Genomic DNA, 11,607 nt, shown 5'->3' with positions numbered 1-11,607 from the left:
AATGCAAAAAAGGGGCAGTTCTTAAAGCCAAAAAACAAACAAAAAAAAAAAAAAAAAAAACTGTAAAAAAAAATTCTAAATATAAATAAATACTATAATCATATTTAAATAATACTAAATTACTATATTACGTTACAAAAAAATATTTTTTAGTTTACGCAAAGCACACTATAGCTCCTCTTGTGGCAACATACCAAGTACTTAGTGTTGCTGTTTTTAAATACAACTAAAAACTAAAACTACTGAAATCGGAAATAAAATATTAGATGAAAAACTATTAGACGAAACACAAATTTTTTCTTTTGTTAGTTGCCAAAGGCAACATTTAAAATGGTTGCAAAGTTACTAAAGTTACTAAAACGGAAACTGAAATAGTAAAAAAAAAAAAAAAAAAAAAAAAAAAAAAAAAAAAAAAAATTACCATATAATAAAATTACTAAAACTACATTTAAAATAAAAACTGTAAAACAAATACATTAAAAATTAATAAATAATCAAAATATTAATAAATACTTTAAGTGTGCATGAATAATACTAAAATTGCACCGGTACTATAATATGTTACAAAACATTCATTTTTAGTTTACGCAATGCACACTATAGCTACCCTTGTGGCAACACCTCAGAAATGTAGTGTTATGTTTAACTAAAACTGCTGAAATAAAATAGAAATATTACATGAAAAACTTCAAATTTACTTAATCATTTATTTCAGTTAGTTGCCATGGCAACATTTCAAATTTTTAAGTGGAAATACTAGTTAAAACAAACTGAAATAAAAATAAATCTAAATAAAAAAATTACTTCAATTTAAACTAAAAATTGGAAAATTAAAAATAAATAAAAATAAACTTAAAATATAATAGAATAAACTATAAAATAGTAGTTAATTCAAAATATTAATAAATACTATAACTGTAAATGAAAAAACTGGCACTATGTACATTTTACAACATCTGGATTCACATACTAGCATACAAATGATAAAAATAGTAATAGTAGTATGCTAGTGTGTGATTGCCTTACGACTCATACCTTGCATAGAACTCTCAGAGGGAGTAGTCTGTGTAGTTGGCGTGTCCTCATGCCCTTCCATCGGAGGGGGCGTGGCTTTAGAAATGACCTCTGAAGGGGCAGTGGCTTCCTTGAAAAGTGGTTCGGGGGTTTCCTTGGCAGTGAGTAAAGGTGTTTCCTTGACGACAGGAGGAGTTTCGACAGGGGTCTCCTTGACACCATGCATTTCCTTGACAACAGCCTCCTGGGTGATCTGCGGACGGGTTTCCGCATCAACAGGTGTAGGTGTTTCCTTGGCAACCACAAGGACAGTCGCCTTGATGACAGGAGCAGGGGTCTCCTTGGCAACAAGAGCAGCCGTCTCCTTCACAACAGGAGTGGGTTTCTCCTTGACGACAGGAGCGGGGGTCTCCTTGACAACAGGAGCAGCCATCTCCTTGACGACAGGAGCGGGGATCTCCTTGACAACAGGAGCGGGGGTCTCCTTCACAACAGGAGTGGGGGTCTCCTTCACAACAGGAGTGGGGGTCTCCTTGACAACAGGAGCAGCCGACTCTTTGACGACAGGAGCGGGGGTCTCCTTGACAACCGGAGCTGGCACTTCCTTAACCGCAACGGGAGTCTCCTTGACAACCTGAGGAGGGATTTCTTTGACAGTCCTATCAGAAATATCGGCGGTATACGGCAGTGCTTCTTTCGCTACGTCCGGCTCGGCGATAGGACTGACGTCTCTGTGGGCGGAGCCTGCTGGGACGCCGTTGAACAGCTGGAGCTCTTCGGGCTGCACTATTGGTGATTCCAGCGAAGGCTCCGCCTGGGGGGCAGCGACAAGCATCGTTACAGTCACAGGCCCCTCCTCTTTGCTTGTAGTGGGTGTGGCTTCGGCACCGTTCGAGGTGGGCGGTTCCACCACAGTGGGCTTTGTGTGGGTGTCGTCTGCAGGCGCTGGGGGCGGAGCATCTACTGTATCGCTTATCGGACTGGTAGGGGGCGGAGTCGGCAGGGCATCGGGTATCGGGCTTTCGCCTGGAGGGATGGGAAACTCCACTCTGGTTGTCATGGCGACTGCAGGTGTAGCGTTGTCACCATTGGGCTGAGTGCGATTTTTAAGCAATAAATGAAAATGTATTATTTGTAATGTCATTTGGACTGAGTGCGTAAATGACAAAATGTACATTTTTAATCTATGCAAAAATTATTTATAAATCATTTAAGTCAACATGAGAGTGAGTACAGAAAAATGAAAATTATAAGTAATTTGGTCTGACGTGAGAGTGAGTAAATGACGACAAAACATTCATTTAGATCTTCTTTATGCACCAAGAGCTTGTAACACTCCAAAGAGAAAGGAACAACTGAAATCGCATCATATGACCCCTTTAATAAATTATTTAGACTGATGTGAGGAAGTGAGGAAAGGACAACGAAACGTAAATTTTTACTTTATGCAAAAATGAAAATTATTTCTAAGTAATTTGAACTGACATGACAGTAAATGATGACAAAACATTGATTTTGAATGCAAAAAAAAATATTATTAACAAGTCATTTAGACCAACATGAGAGTGAGTAAATAATGATGAAATGTTAATTTTTAGTTTACGCTAAAAAATCTGAAAAGTCAATTGAAAAAATTTATTAAAAACTCATTTAGACTGACAACATGAGAGTAAATGACAAAACATTTTTAGTTTATGCAAAAATTAAAATTATTGATAAATCATTAAAACCAACATGAGGGTGAGTTAATTAACAAAACATGAATTTTTAGTTAATGCAAAAATGAATTATTATTTATAAGTCATTTGGACTGACATGAGAGTGAGTAAATGATGAACAAATGTTAATTTTTAGTTTACGCAAAAAGGAAAATTATTAAGTAATTTAGACTGACATGAGAGTAAATGACAAATTATTTTTTACTTTATGCAAAAATAAAAAGTCATTTGGACTGACAACATGAGAGTAAATGACAAAACGTTCATTTTTAGCTTATGCAAAAATTTAAATCATTTATAAATCATGAAAACCAACATGAGAGTGAGTAAATTAACAAAACATTAATTTTTACCTTATGCAAAAATGGAAATTATTTACAAGTCATTTGCACTTGTAAATATGAGAGTGAGTACATGACGACAAAATGTTGATTTTTAGTTTATGCAATTTAAAAAAAAAAATGTTATTATTTGGATTGACATGAGAGTGAGAAAATGACAACAAAATGTTAATTTTTAGTTAATGCAAAAATGAAAATTATTAATAAGTAATTCAGACCAACATGAGAGCGGAGTAAGTGACGAAACCTTTAATTTTTAGTTTATGCAAAATTAAAATTACTAATAAGTCATTTGGACCAACATGCGAGTGAGTAAATGATGATAAAGCATTATTTTTTACTTCATGCAAAAATTAAAAAGTCATTTAGACTGACAAAATGAGAGTAAATGACAAAACATTCACTTTTAGTTTAAGTCATTTGAACTGGAATGAGAGTGAGTAAATAACAAATCATGTTAATTTTTAGTTTATGCAAAAATTTAATTGTAAGTCATTTGTACTGCTATGAGTGAGTAAATGATGACAAAACATTCACTTTTAAGTCATTTGGACTGACATGAGTGTGAGTAAATGATGACGAAGCGATGATTTTCTTGGTTCAGCTGTGTGTTCATTACCTGTGGAGGCGTGGGTGTGGAGCCACTGCGACCTCCTGACATGATCTCTTCTGTGATGTCACGTCCTCCCTGATTAGGGTCTCTGATCCTGATCTACAGAGAGACATTTAGCACACGTAACAGAAGAAATGAGAACATGGCTGAGAGAGAGAGACTTTAACATGCAGCACATGGAAAAGACTAAAGCACAAATAAGTCACGATATAAACAAGAGAAAAACAATATCAGCGAGTGATTTAACCCAAGAAGCATTTCTCAGTGCTGTGAGACAAAATATGCTACGAATGTCTCTGACAAACACACACACACACACACACACCTTATAAAGAAGTAAATTGCACAACAGCCTGGAAACTTTCCTCGCACAAACTCAAATCTGACTGTTTGTCCAACTTATCTGCACTTTACTCAATGAATTATACATTGACTCGCCAGCCCTCCGAGGCAAACGCGCGCAGGCACACACACACACACACACACGAGGCAGCACATTCCCTACCTTCCTCCCCTCGGTCGGAGAGGTTGAGTTCTGCTAGGCCCGGCTCATCCTGGGGCTGGAGTTTAAACTCAGCCTAACTTGGACACACTAAAGTGGGCAGACTGCCTGGGCCGACGTGGGCCTCAAACTCTCTCTCTCACGTACAGGAGAGGAGGGAAGGAAAAACAGTGAGAGAGAGAGAGAGTTCGGCCTTGTGAAATGAGCACAGGAATGTGGAACGCCCACCACAGTGAACAGAGAGAGAGAGAGAGAGAGATTGGGTGGAGACTGAGAGCCACGTGGAGCGACAGAACTGAACCGAATTACTTTACAGAGACACTGACAAAGAGTTGGGGACTTTTTATTCCGCAAGACCGCATTAAATTTATCAAAAGTGACCCTGAAGACATATGCAATGTTTCAAAAGATTTCCATTTCAAATAAATGCTGTTCTTTTGAGCTTTCGATTCATCTGTGAATCCTGAAAAATAAAATGCATCACAGTTTCCACATGAACTGAATTTTGAACATTGATAATAATCAGAAATGTTTCTCGAGCAGCAAATCAGCATATTAGAATGATTTCTGAAGATCATGTGACACTGAAGTCTGCAGTAATGATGCTGAAAATTCAGCTCTGATCACAGGAATAAAATACAGTTTAACAGATATTCACATAGAAAACAGTTATTTTAAATTGTAATATTTCACAATTTTTACTGTATTTCTCATCAAATAAATGCAATCTTGGTGAGCAGAAGACACTTACTCCTAATTTTTCTACTACTTTAAAAAATAAAAAAATAAAAATAAAGCTAAAATAAACCAGATTATCAGTTACTGCTCAGAATTAAATGTAATCAACATTCAATCTGATTCTGAATCACTCAGCTTTATGACAGTCAATCGTTGTTTGAGGATACCATGAAAATAAAATAGAAATAAAAACAAAATTCTCTTATAAAACAGCATTTATTAACTCCAAATACAGTTCAAGCTAAAATTAACGTTTGAATGAATAATTCAAATTTTTGTTTACATTAAGTTTTTCATCTAATATTTCTATTTTATTTCAGCTTTATTTAAATTAACAAAATGCTTTTAATAGTTTACTATTAGGTAATAATCCTGGTAGCAGTCAGTGTTGGGTCAGTTACTCAAAAAAAAAAAAAAAGTAATTAATTACTAGTAATTAGATTACTGTACTGAATTACTTATTACTAATTATTTTCAACAGTTAATCCCACACCAGCCTTGACCAGTTAAACAAAATAAAAAAGACATGAAACTGCATATTTAATTCTTTCAAAGGAATAATATAAAATTGCATACATTATTCTTGAACTGACCAAAGTATTTAAAGGGAGACGTTTACATTAAAAACATACGTTTTAACATTAGATGTTAAATCTACTGTTGTGTTTATATACAAATGTCTTAACTGTAGGAGTAACTGTAATGAATAATTAATGAATGACTTAGTAATGCCTCACACCCAACCCTGCAGTCCTCTCTCTCTCTCTTTTCTCCTCCTCTCTTCCTTCTCAGTTTCTATTCCTCTGAAATGAAACCTCACTGACGGCCAAGAGCGAGACTCGAGGACTCAAAGTCCACCGGTCCAGCTGTGAGCTCCCAGAAAGCCTGATAACAGCACACTAACACATCACATACTAAACCATTAATGATCTATGATTGATGGATATCACTTCACAGAATCAATGGGTAACGCAGTTCTTCAGCAGAAATTGAATTAAATGTGATTCTTTTAAAAATTAAGATGTAATAATAACGCAGAGTGACGGCTTCAACAGAAGTATATATAATTGATAAACAAGTTGTAAGTTCATGTTAAACATCTATTTGGTGAAAATGAACAGAAATTTTACTTTTAGAACCCAACGCTTGCACGCAACGCTGTTACCATGGAGACGCATCCATCATCACGGCGACAGAAGTTCTAATTCTGAGGTTCCGTCTTTGATGCGGAATTTAAATAAAGATTGTATCACTGCGTTTGAAAACATTCTCTCAGCAGCTTTTTAAAAACCCAAAGCTTTGATTTAGCACCTTATGAGCTCAACTTGACAATCAGGTCTGAGCGCGACAAAACTAGCGATGCACCGAAATTAATATTTTACTGAACAGCTGAAAAACCAATTCATTAATGAATCAGTTTATTAATAGTTATTAACATTTAAATGAAAACTGTTGTATATAAAAATGTAAATTGCACATAGGGTGTTTTTATATCAATTTCTAATTGTTTCTACTCCAAATCATATAGGCTATAAAATATAAACATTTAAACAGTGGCTATAATAATTATTTTAAAGAAAACGTTTTTATTCAAACATACATTGGATAATGACAACAACAGGTTAAGTAAAAATATAATTAATATGTAATTAGGGCTGGACAACAATTCAATATTAATATATATCGCGGTATATATTTTTTCAATAACGGTGATATGATTTTTAAACACAGTTCCGATATTTCGATATAGTGTTTCCCATACATAGATGTTTTTATACTTCTGTTCAGTAATGGGTTAAAGCTGACGCGGCTGCCGCTTACACAAAGATGAAATATTTTTATCTTTGGCGGCGCCTGCCGCGAAGCGCCCGCGTTTTAAACTTCTTTCTCTTTAGATGTTTAGTTTAGTTGTTTAGTTACATCATGTCATTCCAAACCTGTATGTGAAGAAGATAATTTGAGAAATTCAAGAAATTTTTGTCCATACAGTAGAAATCAAGGGTTACCAAAATGGTTACCAAAAGGGTTACCAAAATATATTTTGTGTTCCACAGAAGAAAGCAAGTCATACAAGTTTGGAGCGACATGAGGGCGAGGAAATGATGACAGAATTTATTAGCAATACATTTCCTGCATTCTAGCTCAAAATCAATGCTTTACTGTCAAATGCATTTCTATGTGACAAAAATGCATTACTAAGTTTGTTGCATTTGCTGTGAATTCAGTAATATCTATTATTATTTGTTTCTGAAAATTAAGAGATATATTGTGATACAACTTTTGGCCATATCATTCAGCCCTATATGTAATCAGTCAATTATTTCGGCCCTCCAAAACTATTTTGGCAGAAACCAAAAATACATTTTTGGCCAAATATTTTTGGTTGCTGATATTTCAGTGCATCGCTAGGACAAACCAAACTAAGAGCTATTAAAATGCATCCAAAACACAAGAAACCACCATCCAAACACGGCCTCAGGAAAACTAATTATGTTGAAAATGTTAAGTAAAAATATTCAGGTGAAGAAAGAAAGAAAAAAAAGACAAATTAAATAAAAGAAAGAAATTAAATACAATTAATTAAATATAAGAAAAAAGAAACAAAGAAAAAAGAAGGAAAGAAACACATCGCCCAGTCACTTCAAAGCCCTGATTTGTTCAGTTTGTGTCAATTAAAGAGGCATGAAATTAACAAATTAATCTGGATAAATGACACACGGCTCACTCGAGCAAATTATTGTTAATTCAGAAATAAATTGCTGATAAAAATGTCAAATTAACAATCTTGACAGCTTAATTTCTGGTAGAGTGAGAGATGTTAGAGATGTGCACTAGATAAATAAATATTAGGAGAAAAACACATTCAAACAAAGGCCACAGAAAGCACTGAAGCTCCAGATGCAGAAGACGGATGGACGCATTACCTGCTTGCGTTCCCGTCTGGGCGGAGCTTGCTGCTGTTGAGGGGGCGGGGCCTGTTGCTGCTGGGGGGCGGGGTTAATGATGACGGGCGCCGGGGCAACGGGGGGTGTGAACTGGGGCTGGGCGGGGTAATACGCCCCAGCTGGAAACAAAAATGGCACAAACGTCTCAGACTTTCTCAAAATGACGAGCTGTCAGTGATTCTTAGCCTGGTAAACACGCACACACACATACAGCACCCTCCTTTAGCAAACACACAATCTGTCACAGCCAAATTTATATTTGAACTGCACACCCTCCAAAAACAGCCGCTGCTCTCATCTGCATACGCACTGGTGGTCTGTACAATAGAGTCGCTTTAATGTCCTTAAAGATCAAAAATTAAGATTCTGGTAATTTTTCCTCCTTTTTTTGTCATTTCAAATCAGTTTGCTGTTAAATACAGCAGCTCTTACAACAGCTCACAGTGATCACAACTGTCGAGGCTCCAAAAATGGTAAAAGTAGTTAATTTCAAGTCTTCTAAAGATATATGTGTGTGTGACCCTGGACCACAAAACCAGTCATAAGGGTCAATTTTTTCGAAATTTAGATGTATGCATCATCTGAAAGCTGAATAAATAAGATTTCCATTGATGTATGGTTTGTTAGGATAGGACAATATTTGGCCGAGATACAACTATTTGAAAATCTGGAATCTGAGGGTGCAAAAAAATCTAAATATTGAGAAAATCATCTTTAAAGTTGTCCAAATGAAGTTCTTAGCAATGCATATTACTAATCAAAAATTAAGTTTTGATATATTTACGGTAGGAAATTTACTAAATATCTTCATGGAACATGATCTTAACTTAATATCCTAATGATTTTTGGCATAAAAGAAAAATTGATAATTTTGACCCATACAATGTATTGTTGGCTATTGCTACAAATATACCCCAGCGACTTAAGCCTGCTTTTGTGCTCCAGGGTCACGCATGTGGATTTACTGCTTACAGTCTCCATACGTACCGTAATCAGCTGGACTCGTGCCGGGATAGAAACCAGGAGAACCGGCCACCTGATACTGCTGAGGAGTCACGTATGAGGGACGGTACTGAGAGAGAGAGAGAGAGAGAGAGAGAGAGAGACTGACTCATCAAAAACCATGACTGTCCCGTTTCAGGCCATTTTTCCAACCACCCAACAATCCTCCCCCTTTTTAGAGTTGCACAATTAGGAACGGTACAGAGTTTAGAAAGGGGAGGAGTCAGCAGAATCAATACACTGAGAGTGTGTGTGTGGTAGTGATGCGCGGATGGCGGTTTTATCCGCGGGCGCTGCGGATAATCCGCAGATCGGGTGGGTCGGGTAATAAAAAAATGCATTCTGATTATTTGCGGGTGGGTCGCGGGTGGATAAAATAAATCATTAATGATGCAAGGTTATCAAATGAAGGCATAACACATTAATTTTGTCTATCTTTTAATTATTGAAAATGAAACAACTTTTTTTTGGCAAACAAAGGGGATTTACATGTTTCAAGTTAAAACATGGAATAAATGTTGTGTGATTATTCCTTAAAAAAATACAGTTTTAATAATTTTAGTAGTAGTAATAGTAATAGAAGTAGCTTAATATGTACATTCTACTGAACAATAGTAATATATCTCTGGCACAATGTCTTCAAGTAAAACCGAACTTTTATTTTGAGGAGTTGCCTTGAAAACCTTTACATTTCTGTGTGTATATGATATGAGGCTAGTTTTACTCAAATCATATGGTAAAATGCTCGTGAAGTGACTCTCAGAACAGTTCTGGAGATTGTTCATGTATTATGTATTTATGTGCGTCACGCGTGCTTCAGTATGTGTGTAGTAAACGAAACCGTTCGTTAAATGGTCTTTTTGTGGCTTAATATTTACAGATACTAGTCCATATCGTGATCTGATTTAAGTGTAATGACCTACTTTTGATGAATTCATCCAAACTTTGGCAAATTCTGTGACATTCCGCGTTATACAGTAAATTCCGTTTTTATGACTGGATTCCGTGATTCCATCCGCGTTTTGGAAATCATAGGGCCCTATCATTTGTATAGAACATCTAGATTATTATAATTCATTCCCATTTAAAGAGTTAGTTCACCCAAAAATGAAAATTAGCCCATGTTTTACTCACCCTCAAAGCATCCCAGGTGTATATGACTTTCTTCTTTCAGACAAATATATACCTAGGATGCTTTGAGGGTGAGTAAAACATGGGCTAATTTTCATTTTTGGGTGAACTAACCCTTTAAGATGATTATATAAATCATATTTATAAATGAGATCTCTGGACTTGCTTTAAGTCATCAGTACACCAGTGTTATTTTAGTATCACTGATATACTATGAGTTTTGTTGTATAATAATTTTTTATTAGTTTTTATTTATTTGTATCTACTATTGTTTTTATTTCTTTTCGGTTTTCATTTTAATTTTAGTTAAAGTTGTATTCACTGTGTTGTGTTTTTGCCGTTTGTATTAGTTTTCTTTAATGTCTAAATAGTTTTTATTAAGTTTTAGTTTTTAGTTACAAAAAACAAAAAATGAAATATGTTCCCTTGGCAACTAGCTGAAATAGAGTTTTTTAATGTTTTATTTAAAGTAATGTTTTTACTTTGCAGTTGATAATATCTGTGGAAAATGTTATTTCCCAGGAAAAAAAAAATCATAATCTTTCTCACAATTTCATATAGAATATATAATAAATATAATCAATTACATAATTCGACAATTACATAAAAATATACATTATTATTATTATATTAACTCTTTCCCCGCCAGCATTTTTGAAAAAAGTTGCCAGTCACCGCCAGGGTTTTTGATGATTTTCTCAAAAATTTCATGGCCCCCAGAATATATTGTTGTATGAATATCTGAACATGCAATACATCAAAATAAAGAACTGACCCTTCACTTTTAAACAAAAAAAAATCTGTTTTATTCTAGCTTCAAGCATTCTTTTTTTATCAACACTTGAATGTAGGTAGGTTTCATAAAAAAGCAAAATTCTGATCAAAAAGCTGAGAAAATCGCATTTTATCAAATGCTACATCTGGATCATATTCAGTAATATTTATCAAAGCAAAGATGCAGTAGATTGCAGAAGCTCGCACAGTCTTTCACCACTTCCTGGATCCACATTTCGCTCGGTAGCATTAGGCAGTTTTCATTCATATGCGGTTAGTGTTGAAGATCGCATTATTTTTCATATGCATATGCTTACATATGAGATCTTCCTCGTCTGTGCTTTTGATCGAGTGATTCTAGACTCATTCAGGAGATGCGTAATAGCGCCCCCTAGCGTATAACAGCGAGAACGTGAAAACCCAGAAGATTCTGTGATGGCGGGGAAAGAGTTAATATATATTACCCTTACATAACTGACTGTAATTAGCTACATTGTGTTAGCTTGAAGGATAATTAACTATGTTTGACTATTTTAACTACTTTAAATGAAAAGCAGTTTGGCAAGTAGCATCACCAACTGCACCATGAAATTTGTGTCATTTACATGTTGCAATCATTCTGTTAAAAAATTATAAGAAAAAAATTAAATGTTCATATTTTCTTGTGAAATAAATTAACTCTTTAATTCATGCGTATGCAGCGATGCTGTATTATGGATATGTTTGCTCTTACCTGGCCAGGTATATAGTAAGCCGTGCCTTGTGAATTGGGGAAGCTGATTGGTTGCTGGGGAATCATCATCATCTGGGAGGGGCCAGGCTGAAACAC

At 35.2% G+C, this 11,607-nt stretch overlaps 1 protein-coding gene across 1 annotated transcript in view; it reads right to left on the bottom strand.

Annotated features, from left to right (window-relative positions):
• The window catches only part of LOC107729587 (eukaryotic translation initiation factor 4 gamma 1-like), a 49,221-nt gene extending 37,620 nt beyond the window's left edge, over positions 1 to 11,601 (bottom strand). Inside the window, exons 1-5 of the mRNA XM_016540168.1 lie at positions 11,512 to 11,601; positions 8,859 to 8,943; positions 7,851 to 7,990; positions 3,693 to 3,785; positions 1,036 to 2,107 (exon numbers count right to left, since the gene is read on the bottom strand). Coding sequence (XP_016395654.1) covers positions 1,036 to 2,107; positions 3,693 to 3,785; positions 7,851 to 7,990; positions 8,859 to 8,943; positions 11,512 to 11,583 — 1,462 coding nt within the window. The 5' untranslated portion in view covers positions 11,584 to 11,601. The remainder of the gene's footprint in view (positions 1 to 1,035; positions 2,108 to 3,692; positions 3,786 to 7,850; positions 7,991 to 8,858; positions 8,944 to 11,511) is intronic.
• Positions 11,602 to 11,607: the final 6 nt, after the last annotated feature.

This window comes from Sinocyclocheilus rhinocerous, unplaced genomic scaffold (genome assembly GCF_001515625.1).
Source record: "Sinocyclocheilus rhinocerous isolate Xijiao unplaced genomic scaffold, SAMN03320098_v1.1 scaffold1719, whole genome shotgun sequence".
Lineage (NCBI taxonomy): Eukaryota > Metazoa > Chordata > Actinopteri > Cypriniformes > Cyprinidae > Sinocyclocheilus > Sinocyclocheilus rhinocerous.
The sequence above is the reverse complement of the archived record's forward strand: the minus strand, read 5'-3'. Positions and strand labels throughout refer to the sequence as shown.